Source organism: Phocoena sinus, chromosome 3, assembly GCF_008692025.1.
Source record: "Phocoena sinus isolate mPhoSin1 chromosome 3, mPhoSin1.pri, whole genome shotgun sequence".
In the NCBI taxonomy this organism is placed as follows: domain Eukaryota; kingdom Metazoa; phylum Chordata; class Mammalia; order Artiodactyla; family Phocoenidae; genus Phocoena; species Phocoena sinus.
Genome location: NC_045765.1, coordinates 165,388,701 through 165,414,849, shown reverse-complemented (window position 1 = coordinate 165,414,849; position 26,149 = coordinate 165,388,701). Strand labels below are relative to the sequence as shown.

General features: G+C 38.3%; 1 protein-coding gene across 3 annotated transcripts in view; it reads left to right on the top strand.

Moving 5' to 3' along the window:
* Positions 1 to 26,149, top strand: part of MARCHF6 (membrane associated ring-CH-type finger 6) — a 76,283-nt gene that overhangs the window by 27,888 nt on the left and 22,246 nt on the right. For all 3 annotated transcript variants that reach the window (XM_032625686.1, XM_032625687.1, XM_032625688.1), the window contains 14 exons: positions 3,421 to 3,589; positions 5,099 to 5,288; positions 6,894 to 6,955; positions 7,575 to 7,607; positions 10,515 to 10,566; positions 15,000 to 15,058; positions 16,345 to 16,425; positions 16,881 to 16,949; positions 17,028 to 17,102; positions 18,396 to 18,530; positions 20,505 to 20,624; positions 21,387 to 21,487; positions 23,918 to 24,055; positions 25,387 to 25,591. In XM_032625686.1, coding sequence (XP_032481577.1) covers positions 3,421 to 3,589; positions 5,099 to 5,288; positions 6,894 to 6,955; positions 7,575 to 7,607; positions 10,515 to 10,566; positions 15,000 to 15,058; positions 16,345 to 16,425; positions 16,881 to 16,949; positions 17,028 to 17,102; positions 18,396 to 18,530; positions 20,505 to 20,624; positions 21,387 to 21,487; positions 23,918 to 24,055; positions 25,387 to 25,591 — 1,489 coding nt within the window. The remainder of the gene's footprint in view (positions 1 to 3,420; positions 3,590 to 5,098; positions 5,289 to 6,893; positions 6,956 to 7,574; positions 7,608 to 10,514; positions 10,567 to 14,999; positions 15,059 to 16,344; positions 16,426 to 16,880; positions 16,950 to 17,027; positions 17,103 to 18,395; positions 18,531 to 20,504; positions 20,625 to 21,386; positions 21,488 to 23,917; positions 24,056 to 25,386; positions 25,592 to 26,149) is intronic.

The window sequence follows — 26,149 nt, the reverse complement described above, 5'->3', positions numbered from 1 at the left end:
GCACCTCTGTTTGCTAAAATCTTTTGTACCCAATTGACCTTAGGTTTCTGATCCCTATGTCAGTAAGGGCAAAGAACAATATAAGACTGTCTTTTAGAACAGAAGCATGCGGAATATATTATAAAAATAAGCTAAATGGCAATAGAAGAGAGCAGGAGAGCATGTTACATTTCTGATAGAAAAGAAATCAAGGAGGAGGTCTTTTAAGTCTCTTTTGTCTGCATCATTATTTTGAATCATGGCTGAAAATACTTAGAAATATTAGATGTGTTTGCAACTTGTTTTTCCTCCTTGCTAGTTTTACCTTTTTTGGATAGAACCGGCAAGTTATTTAATTTATGTGTTTCTTTGGCAGTATAGGGAATAGATAAGATAAAAGGTTTTGAACTTGAACTTTATTTACATTACAACAGCTTTCGAAGTAATGTTTATAAGTAGACAAGGATCTTGAAAATAGGGCACTAATGGCTGTGGCCCTCATAAAAAGGAGAAGCAGTAATTTGACACACTTGAGAATTTAGAAACAGTGTAATAAGGTAGCCCTTTGTATGAAAATACTGACTTTCTATGAAGTGATTCAGTGAAACAAATAGGACAGTGCTACTATTTTTGGACATCAGATTTTTATATCAGCCATCCAGAACACAGTCTTAGTATAGAGGCAAGAAAAATCAGTCTTGGCTGAAGTGTCATTCATATGTCTCCACGTATATGATGTAGCTCACCTCCGGCTTTCATTTAGGAATCGTATACAAAATAAAGGCACATATTAGAAGTAGCGAGGGAGGTCAGAAAAAAGCAAGGGGTGACTGCTAAGAGTGAAGGAAGTTATATTTTAATATCTATGAACGAATAGAAGAACCGTTCTAAACAGGGCAGTCTTGTTCCATTTAGTTTGAGGCTAGAGTTGTATTTATCATTGTAATTTTTGAGAGAGCAGTGTAGCAGCCAGTCAGTATCTCAGTTGTTTAGAAGAGGTGACTTGAGGTCCCATCTGTGCTGTTCAGTAAAGTGGGGGTGTGTTACTTCTTTAATGGTTTCTGTTTTAAGTGGCTAAATATGTTAATGTTTACCAAAGCTTAAATTGGTAGGCTTTGGCTTTGTGAAAAACAGGTGTTTATGGAAGCCATGTCAGTGAAAATTTAGTATTTTAGTCTCAAGTAAGGCAGTATTTTACTTGCCTACCACCTTTACTTCTTGTTGGCGGAACCATTAAACATCTGGTTGTTTGGCAAGTGTGATCACTTAGGTGATGCAAAGATGTAGCTGGTTGTAACAGAAGGAACCCTGACATTGGAATTTAAAAGTGCTGCAACTTTTTGGTGACCTTGGGCAAATCACTGGACAGTTCTGAACCCCTGTTTCCTCATCTGTAAAATGAGGAAGATCATGCCTCAGGGATTTGGGTGGGCTGTTCAAAGATTAAATTCACAAATACATGTAAAAACTATATGTGAATTTTGAGCACTATGTTAATACATAGCAAAATTATCACCAAAACTCAGAGCTGTTGCTTGCCTTATGTTGGCAGGCTCTCCTTTTCTCTGTGACCTGATTGGTTAGTGGGCCACACCTGAGCTGCCTTGAGCTTCCTCATTGACATGGGAAGAATGCTGAAAGCTTGGTGGGAATAGTGGAAAGAAATTGTAAGCGTGGGTTGCTTTTATAATCTCATGCTGCCTTTTAGAATTTGAAGAATTGAGCCAGTTTTTCTGAAAGCACTTATAAGTAAATCACTTATTTTTTCTGAGTAATGTTTCATTTTTCTCTATAGAATCCATTTTCTGAAATTTTACTTAAAATTTCTTAATATCTTAGCAGCTGCTACATATTCTGTAGCTCAGTTCCTCAGCATCTCTAGGCACAGTCTATCAGTTAACTGTTGCTGCAAAACATGCTGTCCCTAAAACTTAGTGGCTTAAAACAACAAACATTTGCTCATAATTCTGGGAGTTAGCAGTTTGGGCTGGGCTCAGCTGATCCATTTATCTGTTGGGCTCGCCTCCATTATGCGTATGTGTCACTGGGGTTGGGTAGTCTAAGATGGGGTACCTTGGCTCTTCCATATGGCTTCTCATCTTCAGAAGGCTAGTGGGGCTTCTTTACATGGTGGCCTCAGGGCAGCATTCTAAAGGGGTGAGAGTGAAGCTTACCTGAAAGCTCTCTTCTAGGCTTTAGAACTCAGGAAATTCGCTTCTGGTCCAGACAGTTCACAAATCAGCCCAGATTCAAGGTGTGAGGGAAAAGGAAAGGATTCTACAAAGAGTTTGTCACCACTTAAAAATCTACAATAACTACAATAAGCAGTTGCTGTTCTTATTGCTGATGACAAGGAAGGAATAGAGAAGGGGTATTTTAGTTCCAGCCTATCAAAATTTTAATGGTCTGGAGGGGTCCTTAGTAAGGGGGTGATTAGTATTCCTCTTTTGATTAAGGTATATTCCAGATAACATCTGAGGGCCACATTAGTTCAGTTTGGAGCTACCAGGCCGAGGTCTCCCAAATTGACCCTTCCTTAAGTTCTCCATGGAGGGAAAGATGTCTATTATGGTAGTGAATTTTCCAAAGGCTACCAAGATTCTTGAGTTACCTTTGAATTACTCTGAAATCAGGCATAGACCAGGGAAGGATATGCTCCTTCAGAGAGGAAAAGAACAAAGAGGTCTTCAGTATTATTATACTGCGTGTATTTTCATGTGAACCATACTTGATCTGTCTGGATTTGTTGAGAAACTAATATACTTTTGGTGTATTTGCAGTTGGCATCAAAATTTAATCTGCGTTCTAAATGAGACATTTGTAAAATGTACCACAGGCTCCTTTGCCTCACGCATTGTGTACTGTGTATTTCTCAGCCTTCCTTTATGTTGTCTTTAGGCCTTTCTAGGGGCCCTTCTCCACCTTTCTGATTTGCTGATTCTGTTCATTTACATGGGTTTAAGTATCAGCTAACTAAGTTGGTTCAACTTGTGTATAAAATAAGGATAAGGATATTCTTGGTAAGGGTTGTACAGAGTCATGTATCTTTAGGAAATTACATGTATTTAATACTTGACCTTTGTCAAGTATTTGGCTACTTTCAGTTTTTTGCTTGCTGCCTTCCTTTTTCTCAGCTATGTTCAAAGAGAGGCTGGATAGCCAATTTATGTGGTTCTGATGTTATTCTTTGCTTTCTATAATATGAACACATATAATACAAATATATAAATAAACATGTTTGGCCAGCTTATAAGATAGATAAATTGCCACCATCCTCAGAAATAATTCTTTTTGAGAGACTGATTTTTCACCAGAAAGTTACGACTTACTTTTCTTGTTCTTTCTGAGATTTTTATGTAAAGTGAATGTCGTTACCTTTGGTTTCTTAATTTTAAGTGTTCTTTGGAGTAATTCTGTGTACTTTTTTTTTTTTTTAAATAGGGACAATTTGTTGGCGGATTGTTTGCAGGGTTGTTTTGTGGTGACGTGCACATTGTGTGCGTTCATCAGCCTGGTGTGGCTGCGAGAGCAGATAGTCCACGGGGGAGCCCCGATCTGGCTGGAGCATGCTGCTCCGCCCTTCAACGCTGCTGGGCATCACCAAAATGAGGTAGCTCCCTCTATCCCCAAATTCATTTTATTTGGGTAGGACATAAGAATTATTGTCACCCTGTAAGACCCAAACCCTTGACTCCCGTGTCCCTCATTGCAAAGCAGGACAGTGGCAACGTTTGGGAGAAGATAAAAGGAGATGTGAAAAATCAAAAGAGTGCTGTTGTTACTTTGCCTCTTAGTTTTCTAGTGAGACTGGGAACAGTACTGGGGGTATACTACATGCTCTTTCATTCCCTTTGCCTGGGTTAACAGCTTACTGCCGGCCTGGCAATTAATATACAAACCTCCTGCATGGGCTTCTGACGTGCTGCATAACATTAAGGAAGCCCCCTTACCCTCTTTGTTCATTAGTTTCTTCATGTGTAAAATGCCTCACCTTTGTTGCTTTCAGTAGAAACATTACCAAAAGTAGAAAAATTGGAGTACTGTTGATAACAGTCTTGTACAGTTTTACTTTTTATTTATGAGATGACATGCTTAGATACAAGAGTGTCTGCTAGAGACATTAAGAAGAGGAAGTTATGATAAATGATTTTTATTATCTTGTTTACTGAGAAATTATAGGGCTGAAAATGTAAAAAAAAACCCAAACTGGCTACTCACAATACAAAAACAATTTGCCCTTTGTAAAATTTTATTATGAAAAAATTGACTATAAAATTAATTCAAAATAAAACTTAACGATACTTAACGACTTAATTTTTCAATTAAGGACCTTTGGCTTTTTTTAGTGTGAAGATTGATTTCATGAAATTCTGCCATACCCTTTTTTCTACAGAATTAAGAGTACAACTTCGCCTTTGAAAACCACACATATGAAAAATGGAACTATTAAGCAAGTTTTTACCTAGCGTTAATACTTTCATCATTGTACCTCATATTTTGAAGCATTTTAATACAGTTCTTTTAGAATCTTAATTAACTCCATAGGAGTTCAGTGTTTTAATTAACTACAACTAGGTCTTTGCATTTGGTAGGTAGCAGAATTCAGGAAGAGCCAGAGAAGGGTGCTTGTGGAAACTGATAAAGTTCATATGGACAGGCTTACCCTCCTGAGCAGAAATGAGAAACCTTTCCTCAAGTGTGAACTGAGAATTAAGTTATATATCAGTATGTGTGTAAACAGATACATAAATATATTTTCATCCCTGAAGTGGTCAGTAAAGACAAGAGATGCCTTATAAAGGATTACGGAATGATGTATTCAAGATAGCCAGATTTGTTAACCTGTTTCCTGTAATGCTTTGTGAAATGTTCATCTCTAAATTATATTGAATGAATATGTACACTGTTAAATGAGTTTATGTTCTTATATACCAAGTTGATCCAAATTCAGATACATTTAGAAGAAATGCCCTTGAGAGGTGGGGTTTTTTTGGAATTTTAATAGAGTTTGTGTCTGTTTGCTAGTTTTGTTTTTTTTTTTAGAAGGGAGGGTGCTATTTGAAAATAGAGCAAAACTGAGGCAAGTTAGCCAAATTTCTGGTCTCCTCTGTCATTTTAGGCTCCAGCAGGAGGAAATGGTGCTGAAAATGTTGCCCCCGACCAGCCTGCTAACCCACCAGCTGAGAACGCAGTGGTGGGGGAAAACCCTGCAGCCCAGGATGACCAGGCAGAAGAGGAGGAGGAGGAGAATGAGGAGGAGGACGATGCGGGCGGGGAAGATGCAGCTGATGCCAACAATGGGGCACAGGGTAATGGCCGCCGGCCTGTGCTCAGCCTTCCTTCGCGACCATGAGTCCATTCCCACCTCACCTTGGGGAGCATTGGAGTTTTCAAAATTTAATGGGTTTGAAGTTCTGTTTCTAACCTGCTTTTACTTTATTTTGGCAGACTTGCATTTATGGATATACATATGCATACTTTTTTTTTTCTATGAAGCAGGGCACATTTTGAGTTTTACAGTTGTACTTTAGGGACTCCCCTAGTGGTCCAGTGGTTAAGACTGCGAGCTTCCACTGCAGGGGGCATGGGTTCAGTCCCTCTTTGGGGAACTAAGATCCCACAGTGCCGCATGGTGCGGCCATAAAATAAAATAAGATTAGATGAGATAAAATAAAATTCTACTTTACACAGGACTTTTTATAGGATGGATAGGAAGAAATTATTTGTAAGTTGGAATAGGTCCTGTTTTTTTAAAATGGAACTTGTTACAGTTTTATCTTATTCCTTTGCCATTTTTATTGAGTCAGAACAACTTTTATTATCAAAGAAGAATTCTTGAAGTGTACTCTGCAGGCCAGATAGCACCCAAAGAAACCAGTTTCTCATTTTCTGGCAGTATAACTCCAGAGTGGTAAAGAACTTCCGGGACCAGCCTGCCAGTCAGCTGTCAGCAGGTCACCACCTTCTTTTCTTTCCTCTGGCCCCAGAGTTTTCCTGTCAAGCGCTGCACTGTCTCTGGGTCCACTTATCACTGCCGATACCTGAGTGTTTCTTGTGTGCCAGGCACTCAAACACCAGGTCCCTGCCTTCATGGAGTTTCTGGTCTAGTGACCAAGTAGAAATATCCAAGTGAACAAGTTTGTTATTACACATTGTGGTAAATGTGCACGTTGCTCTGAGGATGCTACTGAGGAGAGACCTATTTTAAATAAGGTTCCCCAGGTAGCTCAGAGTAAGTGATATTGGAGCTGAGACGTGAAGGATGAGAAGAAGGCAGTTGTGTAATGGGAGCAGGGGGCCTTTGCAGGGAGAGGTGGGTATATGTTCAAAGGCTCTGAGACTGCGGCTCCTGTACCCTAGTGCTGGCCTTTGTTTCCTTCTGTTTGTCTGATGCAGTAGGTCCTGCCTGGTCTTCCTTCTTCCATTCTCGCTCCACATAGTGTTTGTACTGCTCCCTGCCCTTAAAATCTGTCAGTGATCTCCCCATTATGTTAAAGAACGAAACAGAATTCAGCCTTCACATTCCTCTTATATGATCTGATCCCTGTCTGTCTGTCATACTGCATCTTCTGCCACCCTCTCCTCCTCACCCAGAGAATTCTAGTCCCCTGGCTTCTTCACTTTTCTCAAATCCACCATATTCATTCTTGATTTAGAGCTGTTGAATTCCTCTGTTTCACATAACCCTGCTTATTTTCTTTCTTGCACTTATCACAATCTAGAATCATCTTAATTTATATGTTGTATTTATTTATGTTTTTAAAAAATTGCCTAACAAGCAAATACTCAGTTTGGAAATATTTTAAGTGTGGTTTACCTTCTCAACAACAGTTATAAAACACCAAATTAAAAGAGTATATTTATTTATAATTCAAGTTCTATCAGTAATCTCTAAACTACAATTATATTTCCAGACGACATGAACTGGAATGCTTTAGAGTGGGACCGAGCTGCAGAAGAGCTTACATGGGAAAGAGTGCGTAAGACTTCTTTCTATCAAGTATCCTAGTGTTTTAATCCTAACGTATATCTTAAAGTTGACCATATTTAGATGTATACACTAATTTTCCAGTTACATTTAATGAAAACAATTACCAGAACTTTAATTTCTAGGGAAAATTAAGTAATGTATTATTTGTGATGAAAATATTAAAAATATTATGATAAAGGTCTATTGATACCTTTTTCTATCTTCTGGCCTTTAATACAAACCTTGCTCCACTTACAAAATCTTTAACTTGAAATTGTGGACTTTTGAAAATGAAGTAACAATTTAAATTTAAGTATTATTCTGATGCTTCAGTTGACAAAGTAATACTGTTGTATCATGAAATCTTGACTGGCTCCATATCTAATGAGTTGAAACCCAAGATAGAAAATTTTAACTTTATAATCATATAATTTGGATTAAAAGAAGATACAAAATATAAAACTCCCATGAACAGAAGTTTTTCACTCTCTGAAAGTGATAGGCTGTATTGGAAAGTAGTGTGTAAATATTATGTTTAAAAATATTAAAAGGAAAATGAGCTTTTTTCAAAAATAGAATAAAAAATCCTGTTGCATCTTAAATTAATGCATATTATTTATTTTAGATGCTAGGACTTGATGGATCACTCGTTTTTCTGGTAAGTAAAGCTAATCTTTTTTTTTTTTAAATTAATTTATTTTTTGCTGCGTTGGATCTTCATTGCTGCGCGTGGGCTTTTTCTAGTTGCGGCGGCAGGGGCTGCTCTTCATTGCGGTGCGTGGACTTCTCACTGTGGTGGCTTCTCTGGTTGCGGAGCATGGGCTCTAGGCATGAGGGCTTCTGTAGTTGTGGCACACGGGCTCAGTAGTTGTGGCTCATGGGCTCTAGAGCGCAGGCTCAGTAGTTGTGGCGCACGGGTTTAGTTGCTCTGCGGCATGTGGGATCTTCCCGGACCAGGGCTCGAACCTGTGTCCCCTGCATTGGCAGGCAGATTCTTAACCACTGCGCCACCAGGGAAGTCCAGGCTAATCTTTTTTAATAACAGAATTGCGACTTAATTATTTGTCTTAGTGATTCAGTGATTTCAGATTTACAGTATGTTCTGGCTTTTTATATTAAAGGTCAAAATGCCCTGTGATTTTTGATTACTTAATATGTTGAAGAAAGTCTGTTTTGTGCATTGAAAATAACTGGCAAAGCATAAAGGTAATATTATTTACAAAGGAAATTATCAAACATATTTGATTTTTAGAAAATGAAATTCAGAGTTGATGGTAGTTAAGAATACTTGGCTTTCTTTTAAAGTTCCACCTTGTGGGACTTCCCTGGTGGCGCCGTGGTTAAGAATCCACCTGCCATTGCAGGGGACACAGGTTCAATCCCTGGTCCGGGAAGATCCCATGTGCCGTGGAGCAACTAAGCCCGTGCGCCACAACTACTGAGCCTGTGCTCTAGAGTCCATGAGCCACAACTACGGAGCCCGTGTGCCACAACTACTGAAGCCTGCACGCCTAGAGCCCATGCTCTGCAACAAGAGAAGCCCGCGCACCACAATGAAGAGTAGCCCCCGCTCACCACAACTAGAGAAAGCCCTCACACAGCAACGAAGACCCAGTGCAGCCAAAAATAAATAAATAAAATAAATTAAAAAAAATAATAATAATAATAAAATTTTTTTAATGATTAAAAAAAAAAAGTCCCACCTTGCAATGTTTAATGCCAGAATTGGTGAAAACAGCGCAGTTTTACACTATTCACAGAGAGAACCCCCTGTTTGTTGCGCCTCTCTTATCTTTACCTTAATAGTAAAGAGTACAACTGTAAGGTGAAGAACAGTTCTTTAATTAACTTGTTCTTTAAGGAGAAATGATGCTCTTTTCAGGTTCTGTAATACAAAATCACTTGCCATTTGGGATTTTTAAATAGCTTTAAGTATCAAGATGACTTTGGCTGCAGGTAGCCAAACCCCAGCTGACCAAACCAGTAATACAGGAGGAAGTCCAGAGGAAGGATGGGCTTCAGGTGTGCTTGATCCAGGGGCTCAGCAATGTCATTGAAGAGTCAGATAATTTCCATCTGTCTCCTCTGCTTTCCACAGTGTTGGCTTCCTCTTCAGGCTGGCTCCTCAGGCCAGAATAGGAAGTTGAGGTTAGTAGTGTGAGGATTTTGAGGAATGTATCTGATGATAATTCACAGATTAGTAAGAATGTGATATTAGTGAGCTCCTATTCAAGGCTTGAGTATGGTCAGTATAGAAGGTATTATTTGGCTGTATACTCATTTCTGTACTTTATCAGTCCCTCATAGATGAGTGATAGAAGTCATTGAGGCAGTGGTGTTAATTCAAATCCATTCTAATTTTTAGAAAAAAACCACAGGATGACTTCATGCATTTGTTACAAATTATTTAATATGTACCATGTGCCAGCTGTGATAGTTACTGGATGATTCAGAAATGAATGAAATAGGGTACCTGTTCTCAAAGACTCTTTATAGTTTAGTAGAGAGAAATGAACATGTAAACAAGGAACTTTAGGTAAAGACTCTGACAAACAGTGTGTATAGGACACGAGAGGCATAGAAGAGGGCTTAGTCAGGCCTTTCTTAGCAGAGGGGAGTTGTCAGCAGGGAATTTTTATAGAAGATAACTAGAGGTTGAGGCACAAAAGATATTGAGGATAAGGACAGTTTGGGAGCCCTTAAGGCAGAGAAGCTGAAAAATTCAAGTGTTATGAGCCCACATGCTAAGTAGGAATGTATAGTAGTAGTCCTCTCTTAAACAGACTTATCATCCTCTTGCCACTTGGATTTATGGCAAATTGGGAACCTGATTAGAATAATCTTTCTAAAAAGAAAATCTTACCATGTTAAGATTCATGGAAATATTTCTCCATGGCCCCCTTGGAAGGATCATTTAACTTGATTGTGGGGGGAGGTAGTGGGCCTGGGCAAACAGGCTTGGGTGTCCCGATAGTCAGCGTGGAGCATGACTGAGCACACGCGGAGGAATAGATGGGTGGGCCTCATGTTGGAGGCGGTAGTACATAAGCGTGGAGTGTGTCAGTGGCCAGGTGAAAGCGCATATTCTGAGACTTGAACAAAGAAAGCCATGGGGACAGAAGGGACCAGAGAAGATCAGGTGACCTTAAAGAAGGCATGAGAACACACTGGACACTGAAAGAAGTGCTGTGCAGTTTACATTGATCTGTTGTTCAGAAATAATGTGGTTTTCAAATTTTTCTTTACTTAGAATTTTTTAGTGTCATATGACTTAAACCTGGCGATTATTTATGAGAATCTGTGTAGTTTGTGGTAGATTATTAATTTCTGAAGAGGAAATGTTTATGGATTGATTTCTTTGATTTTTTTTTCTTGTGGACATTATGAACTTTAAGTTTCATTAGGTTTAGTTTTATGAGCTGTCTAATGAAAAATGAAGTTACACATAATTTCTGAGCAAAATCTCAAAATTATAGTAAAAATATCAGTCTTATAACTAAATAAATGGATTAAACATAAATCAAATAGGAGATGAATATGTTTTATTAATGCTCTTTTCCTTTAGGAACATGTCTTCTGGGTGGTGTCTTTAAACACACTGTTCATTCTTGTTTTTGGTAAGTGGCGTTTATGCTTTTATTTATGGTATTACAGTAGGAGTTTAGTTTTCTAGGAGTCTTGTTACAGGTTTTGTTTTGTTTTTAAACTTAGGAATATATGAAACAGTTTTAGACAGTCATCTGGTATAGGAAGACCCCAGGTATACAGTTACTTTCTTTCCTAAGCAACATTGACTGCGGTTATTTACCAACTTTGCTTCTGTTGCGCACTTCTGTCTCTCTTTGTAGAAGCCAATTTTAGACTGACTTGAGAATATATAATATTCTACATCTGGAATTAATTTCGTGCTGATTATCTGTGTGTTCTTCCCTATGGCAGGAGATCTTGTTTTCATCTGTTAAAATCCTGACCAAGGCCTACCGGAGACCTTGGCTTGAGATCTGTCGCAGAGATGGATATAGGCTTGAGGAAAGTGTAATTCCCCTCAGAACCAGATTCCAGCAAAGTTTACTTCCAAACACTTCAACAACTGTAGCTATGCGGATTCAGTGACAACACTAAGAGTCCCTCCCATTGAGAGTCATGAGAGTAAGGAAGGCAGGGTTGAGATGTAGCTGACAGGTTTTCCTGCTTTGGGGAAAGGTAAGGGAAACAGTTGAGTAAACCAAGGTTTTAGAATTCATTTCCTCAAGGTGTAGTCTGACAGAATTGGGTTATTGTTAGACTGTACTATTGGTGTCTCATAGAGAGATCTCAGGCTGCAGATCTCTGTATAGGGAATATCTTTGAGAAATTCCTTCCTTAGTGCATATGAATTACTCCTAAGAAGGAGGAATATTTTCCAAGTTTCTTCCATTAAATTCCAAGTTATTTGCTCTGTGTTAGGGACTAGAAAGCAGTGTTTTCATCAGGAAACAGTTGTCTTCAATAGGAAGCCATATGGTCAAAGAAGACACTGAATAAATAGATCAAGGATGAGACAAAAAAATTGTTTTCTGAATATTATCTATAAAAGAGCAAAAGAAATTTATCTGTATCTTGTTGAAACACAATGTCTTTTAAAAGTTCCATTCATTCTTAATTTTTAGTAGATATTTAAGATGGTGCAAATTAACAGGAAGCCCATTCTTTGTTGTTTTCCCTTGCATATGGGGGTGAAAATGTGTCTGCAGATTATTCTGCATTTGTTTCTCATTATGTAAAATAATTGCTGTATAGAGTGTGAAACTCTTTTGATCTTGACCAAATTTTCTTTGAGAGGAAAAAATGATCTAAGTAGACTTTAGTCTTTGTTCTTGCAAGAAAAGCTTAGTGCTAAATTAATGTTTAAAGGAATAAGTCACCTTTAAAGCATGAATTATAGAAATAAGAACTCTTGTTTATGTAAAGCAAATCTCAACTAAGTAAATTTTTCTAATCCAACTTCCTAAGCTTATACTATGAAAACAATGTTTCTTGTCTTAGTATGCACATTATACTTAGGATCTTTTGAAATGAAACAAGAAGTTTTCCTCTTTTTAGGAAAACTTCCTCTTTTTTTTAGGAATATACTTTTCCTTTTAGATGAACATAGTCATTGGGATTAAGCAACACTCATGTTTCTTTCCTGCTTGGGTTGCTGTCCTGCAGTTTCCACTGGCATTCTTGGACCTTTGTGGTCGTGTATTATGCTTTGCAGAAATAAAACCTTAGCGTGCTGCTGTCTCAGTGGAAGGGAACAGTCCTAAGAAACTGATCTTAATTTCAGGGTACCTGTCTAGTAGTTTCTGTGTAATGGGATAGAAACTGATTGTTAAAATTTGTGCTTTAGGTTAATATTTGTATATATAGAGTTGAAATTTGAAAGTTTGCCTTTCCCAAGGGCCTGCTTGAGTCGTCCTCAGAGTTGGGTGTGAGAATAAAATAGGAAAAATTCTGCATTTGTTATTTCGCACGCTTTAAAATTTGCCTGTGCTTCATAATACACATAATATATTAATAAAATAGTATATGTGTATAATTTATAAAGAAATTCAAGTGTATTGGGAATACCTGTTAAAAAAAATGTCTACTTGGTTAAAAAGGTTTGGCAGCCAGATCCCTGTAGATTCACTCTGACTTTTGTCTTTATGATTGAGTCTCCCTCTCCCCTTTCCTAATAATCTATACTGTTCTGTTATTTTTGCCATAAAAAAGGTAATTAAATTTTATTAACTGAGAATGAATTACAGTTATATTAACATGGAAAGAAAGACTTGAGGAAAAGAGACTATCAAAATTCTTAATATGAAAATTTTAAGGCTATTTTCTTTTAAACATCTTTATTGGAATGTAATTGGTTTACATTGTTGTGTTAGTTTCTGCTTTATAACAAAGTGAATCAGCTATACATATACATATATCCCCATATCTCCTCCCTCTTGCATCTCCCTCCCACCCTCCCTATCCCACCCCTCTAGGTGGACACAAAGCAGTGAGCTGATCTCCCTGTGCTATGTGGCTGCTTCCCAACTAGCTATTTTACATTTGGTAGTGTATATATCCATGCCACTCTCTCACTTCATCCCAGCTTACCCTTCTCCCTCCCCGTGTCCTCAAGTCTATTCTCTACATCTGTGTCTTTATTCCTGTCTTAAGGCTATTTTCTTATTTAACCAGAATATCATGACACTTTACAAAATTACCAGAATTTAATACTACCTAATAATAGATCATATTAAAAATTCTAGATTGTCTCCTTAAATATCATTTTATAGTTGCTTTGTTTGAATGAGAATTCAAATAAGGTCTACCTGTTACCTTTTTATTTCAGTTTTGGACCAAAAAAATTCATTAAATTGCACTAAAGTTCATCTGTTTTTAAAACAGAGCTGAGAATCGTCAAGGACATTTTGAAAGAAGTATATTGAGGGAGGTTTACCTTACCCAGATATTGAAATTGTTTTAAACCTACAGTAATTAAAAAAATTTTTTTTTATTGTTTTACAATTTTTAAAGGTTACTTTCCATTTACAGTTACTATAAAATATTGGCTGTATTCCCCTTGTTGTACAGTAGTACATCCTTGAGCCTATCTTACACCTGGTAGTTTACTGTTACTTTTGGTTGTTAAATCTTAAGTTTTTCTGATCTAGAATATTTTTTATTTGCTCCCCTCATCTACTCCTACCCTATTTTGCCATTGATTTGTTGGTGACACTAGGTCAGCTGTCTTCTACGTGTCTCACTTTCTACTTTCTTCCGATGACTTCCTGTTGATTCTGTTACCTTGTTCCTTTGTCTCCATATTTCTTTTAAACTGGAAGTTAAATCTGAGGCCTGATTAGATTCAGGTTCAGTACTTCTGGGACAGAATTTTCACTGGTCATGCTTTGCCTATTATTATGACATATCAGGAGGTACATGATGTCTGGTTATCCACCTTTGTCTGTGGTTCAGGTGATAGTATCTTGAAGCCTCTATTGTTAGGTTTCATTTTTCCCTTTAAACATCAGAAAGTAATCTGTGGGAGGTGGTGTTTTAGTATCATGCAAATATCTAGTGTTCCATCAACATTTTACTGAATATGTTTATTATCCATTGATACTTGCCTGAATTAATTTATTTTTATTAGGCATTACAAAATGGTGATTTTCAAATTCTGTCATTTTTATGCATTTATTGGCTAGCTTTTCTGTAAAGAAGAGCTTGATCTTATCAGCTAGAACTATTTAGTTAACCTGAATTTGTTTGTTTGGAAGAAGCAGGACAGATGTGCAGTTTTTTTCCTTAAATTATTAGTTTTCAGGATAAGGAATTGATGTTCTAACAACTTTCCTTAGTGATAAAAGTGTTTTCTGTTATGTTGCTTTTTTCCTTTTGTGGTTTTTGTTTTTGGCTTTCCCTTTTTTGAGTATTATGAACTCATGAATTTGTATGTATTCAGTGTGTTTTCATCAGTTTTTTTGTTTGTTTTTTGGATGCTCATATCTTCTTCACTGTATGTACTCAGTGTGTTTACATCAGTTTTGGGGTTTTTTTTTTGGATGCTCATATCATCATCTCTTCCCACAGGCCTGTGAGACTGTTTTCACAATAGTTCTTGTGTCCTTTCACCATGAGTTTATTAGGAGCTTGGTAACTTTTTTGTTCTCTGGTTGTAGAGGATGTCACAGACAGTACATTTTTTTTTTTTTTTTTTTTTTTTTTAGCGGTACGCGGGCCTCTCACTGCTGCGGCCTCTCCCGTTGCGGAGCACAGGCTCCGGACGTGCAGGCTCAGCGGCCATGGCTCACGGGCCCAGCCGCTCCGTGGCATGTGGTATCCTCCCAGACCGGGGCACGAACCCGCGTCCCCTGCATTGTCAGGCGGACTCCCAACCACTGCGCCACCAGGGAAGCCCGACAGTACATTTTTGGTTCTGAGATCTTCCATTTCTCCAAGAAGCCTTTGTTCCTTTTAGTGGGGTTGGTACTGGGAGTGTTCGTTGTTTTGATTTTGAAGTTTTCATTGAGTTTTCCCCCCCTTTTAGCATTTTGCCCGTACCACATTGGCCACTTCTCCCTTGTTGGTTTGGGATTTGAAGAACACGTGAGTATGATACTTTTGCAAACTTAATTTTATTAATTACCCCAAATTTGATATATGTTGACTAAGTAATAATATTGTAAAGAGTTACTTCATTTCTCAGTCTGCCTTATACAAAGGAATAGTTATCCAGCACCATCTCGTTCACCTCTTCTAAGCCAGAAGTGGTCTAAGACGTAGTAGGACATGGTGCCAGCTGTGGAAGATGTTCTCTAAGCCCCATGATGCACTGTCTTCCTTCCCGTTGGGCAGGCCAGAGACATACTGTGGGAAAGTTTTCTTACAGGCTGATTTTTGACCTGCTCTGTTAGCCTATGTGCTCCTTTCTCTCTTTTCCCTAGTTGCCCCATAGTGAATTCAGAAAGGTAATGATATATTAATTTTTTAAAATGTTGATCTGTGTTGGAATGATGAACTGTGGTGTTTTCTAAAGAAATTTGCTTTAATTTTGACATTTTATTGTGGGTTTTCAGAATTAGATAAATATTTGGATGGACAACTACTACTATTTTGGGGGGTCCCCAGAAATATTTAGTCTTTTAAGAAAAGCTGACATAGCTGGAATATTCTGGTCAATTTGTATATGTGAATCCTGAGAGATCACATTCTGAAGTTTCTGAAGTGGCAAAGAGACATGTTCTGATATTTAATAGAGATCTCCAAATTCTCACTAGTTAAATGCAAGAACTTGGAAAGTTCAGATAAATGCTTTGATAAATTTTGACTTTATAAACTATCATCACTTGCTACCTGAAATTCAGGAACCAAAAGGTGATGGTATCTTGGGCAGTATATGTCACTATCCAAACTCTTAACTCTTTGTAAGTTGATAATGAAACAGATTTGGCGAGCAAGGGAAATTGAAACATTGTGGTTAGGAGATAGGGTGGCTAAGATGTACCTTGGCCAGAGGACGGCTTGGACTCTGTGCTGCTCTTTTCAGTGCTCAGCCTTTAGCAGGTCCGCTTCAGAATGGACTGAAGTGCAGATGGTTACAACTTCTTTCTTATTTTTGTAAAATTTAATTCACTCTACTCTTATTATTTTGTGTGCTTGAGTAAAGTGTTATTCTTTCATTTTACCTCATCTTTTCGTAATAAATAGCAGTCCATGGGAGAATCTGGTTTGCAGAGGTGTCATCCAGAGGGGATTTTGTAGTTGTTTTTTAGTTACAAATTCCTGAGATAGTTCACATTTAGTCTACTTGGATTGTTTAATAAACATTGTTAAACTGGGGTGTAGGCCATGTGGTGAAATTACATTTTGTTTATTTATTTTCTTATTTCTAGGTCCAAGCATCCCATTTTGAAGGCCTAATCACGACCATAGTTGGGTATATACTTCTAGCAATAACACTGATAATTTGTCATGTATCCTTTAATGAACCAGCTTAGTGTTCAGTAATGTTATTGTGCTTACCCAAGGGTTGTTCTTATTAATGACAAAACTATTTCTCTCTACTTGTCCTTTTAGTAGAAGTTGTAGGTATTTGTAGTGAGGATGAGAGCAGAAAAAATATGGAATAAATTCTGTCTGTCAAATAATATTAACTGTTACCTAAATAGTTACCTGTTTCACTGTATCCTTTTTTTAATTAAAAAAAATTCTTTATTGAAGTATAGTTGATTTACAGTGTGTTCATTTCTGCTGTACAGCAGAGTGATTCAGTTATACATATGTATACATTCTTTTTTTAAATATTCTTTTCCATTATAATTTATCATAGGATATTGAATATGTTTCTCTGTGCTATATACAGTAGGACCTTGTTGTTTTTCTGTATCTTTCTTTAAATGTTCAGGTTTTCCTTGACTACATGCTGTAGGGCTTGGCAACTCTTGTTAAATTTCATAGGTCTCGTCGCTTGCTGGGAGTCTGCTATATTGTTGTGAAGGTAATTCCTGTTATAACTTAAGACTGGAAATGATTTCTCCCATTTGAGTGATGTTGATGACCTTTGTTTTTACTTAAGGTCTCTTTGCTAGTGGTGGTAGAAATTGGAGTGTTCCCTCTCATTTGTGGCTGGTGGCTGGATATTTGTTCCCTGGTGAGTTTATTATTCATTGTCATACAATCTAATAATTTAAAGGCTTTTTAAAAAGTGGTCTTTAGGGTGTGTTCCTTTAATGTAAAGTCAGTATTTGATAATAGTTTGTTTTTTCTGAGAATGTATCATTGTAGAGTCTTAATGTTGCTAATTTTTCCTACCTGATTTTTGTGAGGCTCTGTGCACGTTTCTGATGTTAGAGTATTTTGACTGGAACCTTCCTGATAACCAGTGGAGAGTTCTCTTCCTCGTTTAACTCTATGAAGATGCCAAGACGTTGTGTATAAAAAGAGTAATTCGAGGGAGGTCCTGGTGGTCTATTGGTTAGGACTGGGTGCTTTCACTGCTGTGGCCTGAGTTCAGTCCTTGGTTGGGGAACTCCCGCAGGCAGCACCATGCGGTGCAAAAAAAAAAAAAACCGAAAAAGAGTAATCTGAAAAGAAGACTGCCTCTGTAGTAATCAACCATACCATTTGTTTTAACTAAAGTGTTTAGTCTTGATTAAAATCTTTAATGACTGTCAGTGATCATCAGTTTTTTCTTTTCTTTTTTAATTAATTAATTTATTTTTGGCTGCATTGGGTCTTCGTTGCTGCACGTGGGCTTTCTCTAGTTGCAGAGAGCAGTGCTACTCTTGGTTGTGGTGTGTGGGGTTCTCATTGCGGTGGCTTCTCTTGTTGCGCAGCACAAGAGGGTGGGCTTCAGTAGTTGTGGCACGTGGGCTCAGTAGTTGCAGAGCGCAGTCTCCGTCCATAGTTGTGGCGCACGGGTTTAGTTACTCTGTGGCATGTGGGATCTTCCCGGGCCAGGGATCGAACCCATGTCCCCTGCATTGGCAGGCGGATTCTTAACCACTGTGCCACCAGGGAAGTCCACTTTTCAAAAAAAATTAAATGTAGAAAAGCTGCCTTTGGTTCTGAAATAACACTTTCTCCCATACCTTACTATTAAAACTTGTCATGAATTCATACGTGTAACCAAGAAAGGAAAGTATTATGTTAACCAAAAATGGTTCTTTCATAATAGCAATATTGGTAAAGTTCTTATTCACCAACTGGTTTATCAGTATTGCCTCTGTAAAATTTCTGAAGTGTCATATACGTCTTTGAAATGGTATCCAACCTATATCATTTGTATTTCTGTGATACGATGAAATAGCTTTAAGAGAACTGTAATTCTAGAAACATCAGAACCTACATGCATAGTGATTCATTCACTTCCTAGAATATGAAGATATTAATTCAGCAGATGTAAGCAGTACAAATCTCTCTCACGTGTACTGTTTTGATTTAGGAAATGTTTGATGCTACTCTGAAAGATCGAGAACTGAGCTTTCAGTCGGCTCCAGGTACTACCATGTTTCTGCATTGGCTGGTGGGAATGGTATATGTGTTCTACTTTGCCTCCTTCATTCTGTTACTGAGAGAGGTAAGTTCTACAGGGAAGTTCCAACACTGTACATTTACGAAAAGGACTTTTGCCTTAACCATAAGTCATGCCTTAAAGGCTATGATGGTTTCCTAGCTAAATCATTTGCTCTGTTATTTTATTCTAAGAGGGAACAGCTAATAGCCTAGTTTGGCTCAGTTGCTTTGAACTGTTTTTTAGTAACTTGTCTCAAAAATTGACAAGTTTTATTATTTCTGTCTAATTAATTTTGAGTTTGAAAGATGAATAGACTGAGGGATAAAAATTAAATTAAAACACTTGTTTTACTTGGTATTTTAACCATCCTCAAATACATATTCTTGGAACTTTATGTGATGTGAGCCTGTCTTGGACTTCATCCAGGGACATTTAATGCTGGAAATACCCAAAAGGTATGGTTTTGCAGGATCAAATATGTAAAGTGGTCTTGAAGCAGACACCTAAAGTATAGAATTGTAGTGAGGGTCCTTTATGATTCTGGTTCACTCACCAGATGGGTACTTTTACTAATCCTGTTTTCAGAATACAGTCCTTACTGATTTGGGGGCAGTGAAAATAGGGTCAGTATTTGACTAGTATACATCTCATGCTTAGTCATCTGCTACAAAATGAAGTATAAAACTTGAGTAATTCTGATAAGTGTACTTTCCTCTGTGCATTCTTTCCCCAAATAGTACTGCATGCTCACTCTGTGCCAGACACTGTGATGTATGCTGGGGTAATAGTGAGAAACAGAGACACAGTCTCCACTCTCCTTGATTTTTGCATCCTGGGAAGGGATACAGCCATGGAACAAGTCAGCTTACTCCATTGAGAGTGCTGATGGAGATATGCAGGGCCCAAAGGAGCAGGCTGACGACTAATCCAGTGTGAATGGAACACAGAAGCACAAAGGCTTAATGCAGTTCTTGGTTACTTTGCTCTTTGAGAGATTTGAGGAGTTGGGGATGAACCTGGGGGCCAAAATATTCTCCTGAATCATATAGTATAAGTTCAGTAAATTCTGTTTGCAAGCAAAGCTTGTATCCTTGTTTTGAAACTAGTGATTGAGACTACATTAATAATGTGTTTTTTAAATTGTTATTATACCTGACTTTTAAATTGCGTTCAGTGATTAAGTATTTTATACTGAATTTTTTCATTTTATCAATGTGGTGGTTTTTTGTTGATACAGAATCCTAGTATTTTAGAGTTAGATTGAACCTTAAAGCTCACATATCATAACCCCTTTGTTTGGAAGGTGGAGAAATAGAATTTGAGCAGATAAGATGCTTTTTATACAGGGTAGCTCAGTGAGTGTGAGCCACCCAGAACTAATCCCTAGACCCATTCATTGCCCATCGCCCATAGCCTTTAGGGTTGATGATTCCTACTGAGCAAGGGGAAAAGATGTAGATGGTAAAATGAAGATACTGAGAAACTGAAGGTTTTTTAATTAATGTAACTCTTTTTGGGAAGTGTGAGACTGAAATCACATCTTCCGTTTAGGACACTTATAAATTGTAACCTAATCCTTTCCAGATTATACAATATAGTGATAATTTTTATAAAAATACTTATTTTTCGAGACTTCCCTGGTGGTCCAGTGGTTAAGACTCTGTGCCGCCACTGCAGGAGGCATAGATTCTATCCCTGATGAGGGAACTAAGATCCCTCTTGCCACGTGGCGAGGCCAAAAAACCAAACAAACAAAACTTATTTTTCATCTTGGAGATCTAGATTTCTTGACAAATTGTACTTAAATTTTTCCACTGAATGATTAAAAGCATCAAAGGACATCAAACACAGGATAGTTTTAATAAAGATTCTGATTTAGGAACTTCTTTTCTCAGGAAAACTATATGGGTTTTCTAGGGCCCATTTTATAAGATGCCAAAATAATTTTAAGAGCTTATTTCTCTATTAATGTTTTAGCTCATATACAGAGCCTAAAGACATTGGTAAGTATTTATAGCATTTAAAATATATTTGCAGGTACTTCGACCTGGTGTCTTATGGTTTCTAAGGAATTTGAATGATCCAGATTTTAATCCAGTACAAGAAATGATTCACTTGCCTATTTATAGGCATCTCCGAAGATTTATTTTGTCAGTGGTAAGCATACTTTTTTTTGTTTTTGAAGTAAAATGGGCTACCCTTTAGATTTTTTTTTTTTTTTTTTTTGGTCAGGAGGACTGGTAGAGTAGATTGAATTAAGTTTATCTAAGCCTGTGGAAGTTGGTTATCAAATAGCTGTTTTATTGGTTACTTTGATAAAAATAAAATGTAAGTAAACAAAAATGCCTTTTGGTTCTTTAGTAGTATAATTGATTGCCAAATTATGGGTCTCTGAATTACATTTAATTTGCATTGAAGCAATGGAGACTTGTTAATAGCTTCTAAATTAAACTCTTAACAGAAGCAACTCAAAGTTTCTTCCCTGCCTCGAAGAAGAAATTACCTAGTTAAATCTAAGTTTTTCCAAGATAAAATTCTAAAAGCAATGATGTGTGTTTTTTGGAAACTTCTGTAGCCATTAGTATGGGTCATGTCTTATTGTTACAGATGGTTTATTAAGATGCAGGCAATTTTGATCCTTCATTATGAGTTTCTAGCTCTCTTTTCACATACCATGCAGTGATTATCCTTTGTGGCTCCTGTTTGAGCCTTCGTGTCCTAGAGAGAGAGAGGAGCAGCTGTCCCAGGTATGCAGTCTCCACATAGAGTGAGCCAAGTATAGTGTGCTGAATGAGAACACTCAGTGGCCTGGGCGCGTATAGACTTGGATGGTGTGTTGGATGTGTACGTTCAGAAGTCTGCCTTGTCTCTCAGATTTACAGTGATTACAGTGGTCCCCTGCCCTTTTTCTTGCTGCAGATTGTCTTTGGCTCCATTGTACTCCTGATGCTTTGGCTACCTATACGGATAATTAAGAGTCTGCTGCCTAATTTTCTTCCGTACAATGTCATGCTCTATAGGTAAGTTGTTGAAATTCGGAAGCTTTACTAATTTAACTCTGGTAGGGATTTGATATTCAGAGTACATTTATTTAAAACATTCATTTCTTACAGATATTAGAAATCATCTGATAACTAAATTTTGCCATGTTCTAAATCACATAATTGTTAGTTTAGCAGTTACATGTTCCAAAGAAGGACTGACTTTTCTGCAAATGAAGTGTGCCTTTGATTAGCATTCAAATGTTTAACATTCCTAATGAGAGATACCTAGTAGCATCATCTTTGTATGAAAAGCACATCATAAGTAATGTAGCCATAGATATACATTTAATTGTAGATTAAAATAGGCTGTATGGCTTATAAATGGAAAATCTTTTTTTGACTTAAAGACTTAAGTAACCTGGAAACCTAGTCTCCACCATTCCTCCTACAATCCCTTTTTCAGTGATTTGCCTCATCCCTTCCGTCACCTAAATATGCCAGGCAAATTGGATTTCTTCCTCAAATTTACTTGTAATTAGTCTTTAAATCTTGTCAGTTCTAATTCTTTTTACAGTCTCTTATCTAATTCAATGTGATTTACCACTTAATACCTTAGTTTAGTCCTTCCTGTTTTTTTCCCATTTATAATCCATCCTTAACACACCTGCCTCTTCCTCCATAACATACACGATAATATCTGGGTCATTTAGAATGACATCCAAGGCTCAGCATCTCACACTGCCTTTCGAGCATCTTGTCCAGCATTGTCTGACTTGAATTCTCCTCTCCAGCCACGCTCAGCCTCCATTGAGTCTCCCCATAAATGCCTAGCTGCTCCTGGTCTTTCCCTCTCTGTTTGGAATGACCTTCTTCCCCATGTTTGCCTGGCATGCTTCTGCTGTCTTTTCGTCAAAATCCAAATCGAGGTTTTATTCTGAGTTTTTCCCTACCTAGAGAAAGTCGGTTCTCCCTCCTTATGTATTTGGGTCGTCACAGTGAGAACCAGGAAGCACGGTTTCTGGCTTTATATATTGTTGGCGTAGACCCATTTTTTGGTAGTTCTTTATACCTAGAATTTTAGCTAAGTTTTTGTAACAGTGTTTAGTCTGTTCTTCCATTCAGCAAAATTGAGGGCCCATTATATAACAGGTTCTTTTCTATGTACAAGGGGTGTAACAGTGAACAAAACAGAATCAAGAAAAATCTGTGCCCTTGTGGAGCTTATATTTCACTTGGGGAGACAGCCAATAAAATAGATAAAATACATAATATGTCAAAGGGTCGTAAGTGCTATGGGAAAAAACGAAGCAAGGAAGTGACTAGTGAGGACCTGAGGAGGTGACAGGTGAGGAAGGCCCTGAAGGAGGAGGGGATGAGGGAGGGAGCCATGTGAACCCCTGAAGGCAGAATGTCCTTGCAGGGGAGGCGGGCACATGCAGTGGCCTGAGGTCTGTTTGAGGAGCAGCAGGGAGACCAGTTTGGCTGCAGTAAAAGGAGGAGAAAAGTAGTTGGCTGTGAGGTCAGAGAGGTCATGGAAAGCCAGGTCCTAGAGAGCCTGTAAGCCATTGTAAGTAAGCATTTTGGCTTTAACTTGAGTGATTTAGGGGGTTCTTGGAAAGGTTGAGCAGAAGAGTGGTCTGACAGAGGTTTCACAGGAATCACTCTGGAGGCTGTGACAAGAGCCAGGGTTGGGATGGCCAGGGCCGGAGCAGGAGGGCAGCTAGGGGTAATGCCGTGATCCCCGTGGGAGGCGACGGTGGCTGAGAGGGAGGAAGTGGCAGTGGAGTCATGAGAAGTGGTTAGATTCAGGGTATCAGGGTACAGTCAGTAGGATTCTCTGGCTTGTTTGAATGTCGGGTGAAGAAAGGCAGTCAGGGATCTAAGTATCTGTCCTGAGCACCTGGAAGGATGGAGTTGCCATTTACTAGGATGAGGAAGATTGCGGAAGAGCAGGATTTAAGGGGAAGAGTGGGAATTTGATATTGAACATGATCAACTTAAGATGTCTCGTGTGTACTGTGAAACGTTGAGTTGGCACTTTGGATGTATAAGTTAGGAATTAGGGAAGATGTCTGAGCAGTATGTAGAAATTTACAGAAAGGTGCTATTCGAAGCCACAGGAGGTCGCATTCAGCGTGTCTTGGAAAGGTGTTCATGGAGAAAGTGTTCTAAGGAGCAGTGAGCGACCAGTTGTGTAATACGCTACTAAGCCGGCACATGAGGTGAGGACCAAGACCTGACCGCCACTTTAACAACACGAAGGTCACTGCAACCCTTGTCGGGAGCAGTTTTTGGTTGAGGGATGTTCCTTGTTCTTCAAGGAAGAATGGATATGAGGTGATAAAGACAGTGAGTTCATTTGACTCTTCAAGGAGTTTTGCTGTCTTCCATTAAACGTCTAATATGATACAGTTATAAGGGAAAATCGAATTCACATGGTAAAATATGGCTTTTCGTAACTCTCAGTGATGCTCCAGTGAGTGAACTGTCCCTTGAGTTGCTTCTGCTTCAAGTTGTCTTACCAGCGTTACTTGAACAGGGACACACGCGGCAGTGGCTGAAGGGACTGGTGCGAGCGTGGACTGTTACTGCTGGATACTTGCTGTAAGTATAGGCAGGTGACTCGTACGTGTGTCATTTGTGTCAGTTTAATAACCTTTCTGAAAAAGTATGCCCCACTCTGGAAAAGTTAGTTTTAATAAGAGACAATTTAGTGTATTCTGCAGGTGTATTGTTTAAAGCTTATTAAAGTTTTAAATTTTTCTTATTTTTCTAATCATTGTGTATCCTTTTATGGAGAAATGTGTACATGTTTTTACCCTCTCACAGAGGGTTGCTGCTGGCCCAGGTTCTTTCATTTCATTACACAGGGTAAAAATAAAATACTTTTCAGTGCATTAAAAACAAACCAAGTTACCCTTATTTTAGAAGTCCTAACCTGATAAGTGAGCTAGCTCTTCTCAGATTTGGTTTCTTAGTCATTTAGTCAGCATGATGCATTTATGTTTTTTCAAGCTTCATATATTATATACTTATTTAGAAGTTTAATCTCGGTAGTTTAAACATTTTTTCAGAAAATATGTGGCATCCTGTAGATACCTTAATGTGAAATATAGGCATACTTGCTTTTATTGTGCTTCACAGATACTGTATTTTTTACAAATTGAAGGTTTGTGGCAACCTTGTATTGTCAGATAATTGTTAGCATTTTTTTAGCAATAAAGTATTTTTAAATTAAGGCATATACATTGTTTTTAAAGACATAATGCTACTGCACACTTAACAGATGACAGTGTAGTATAAACATAACTTTTGTATGCGCTCGGAAACCACAAAACTTGATTGCAACGCAATACTTGCTTTATTGCAGTGGTCTGCAACTAGACCCACAGTATCTCCAACGGATGCCTATATGCATTTGGTTGTATTTGAACATTTATCCTTGTCTAACAGCTCAGTGCCCTACCGTGAGCCCCCTCCTTCCCCCCATCTCATTTGTGCCTTAACTGATTTGTGGCTTGATGTTTTAGTTGAGCTGCGTGTCACAGCAGACACAGTAGTCATCTACAGAGAAAAAAAGAAGTTGATAGTTTTTTTCCCTAAAATTCTTCACATAGAGTATCTTGGGCATTGAACATTTTTTTTTTTTTTTTTTTTTTTCAGTTACTGATTCTTCTCAGATACTGGCTGGAGAAAACATAAAATAGATTGAATGGGTATTTTGTATGTTAATTAACTTTATGTTTGGGAAGGTCTAATTTAAAGCACGCAGCAACATTTAGAGCTGATTGAGATAATAGCAGTGCTGTGCATAGATTCTACTCATACATTTTCTCCCCTAAGTAATAATTATCAAGAAAGTAAGTCTCGCGTCTCGTGTCTTCTGTTTATTCTGATCTGAGGTGAGCATTTTCACTGATGCAATTTTTACACAGGGATCTTCATTCCTATTTGTTGGGAGACCAGGAAGAAAATGAGAACAGTGCAAACCAACAAGCTAACAATAACCAGCACGCTCGAAATAACAACGCCCTCCCCGTGGTGGGGGAGGGCCTGCATGCAGCCCACCAAGCCATCCTCCAGCAGGGCGGGCCTGTTGGCTTCCAGCCTTACCGCCGGCCCCCGCATTTCCCACTCAGGGTAGGTGCTGCCCCGACTTAGCAGGGATTGAGCTTTCCAGCTTCTGTTGAGGAGTTTTTCTGCTGTTATCGGTGCTGTTAGTATATGGTCCTCTGTGTAGACGCAGCTTGCAGTCTTCCTGACAAGAACCCACATTTCAGGCCTCTCATTCTGCAACACATAATATATGTAAATGTCGGATAAGCTGATGGAATTTTAGATGTAAGCCGTGGAGTTGGGAGTCCATGTGCTGTTGGTCCCTGCTGTTGGAAAGGAACAAGATAGAAGACCCTAGATCAAATAAGAAGTTGCCATTCCTGATTCATTTCACCTGTGTGTCAGGAACTGGAGGGGGTATTTTAGTGTTTTCCTCTCTTTAATCCTTGTAGTATTAATCCCAATGCTGCAAGGTATGAGTAGTAATCTCTTGTTTACATCTGATAAAACTGAAGACCAGATTGGTTAAGGAAGTACTTGGCTCAGCAAGACTTAGCCCCAAACTCCACCAAAACTCTTCCTGTCAAGGGTCCCTAGTGACCTTCATGGGGGTTAGATTCAATGGCCAGGTGTTAGTCCTCA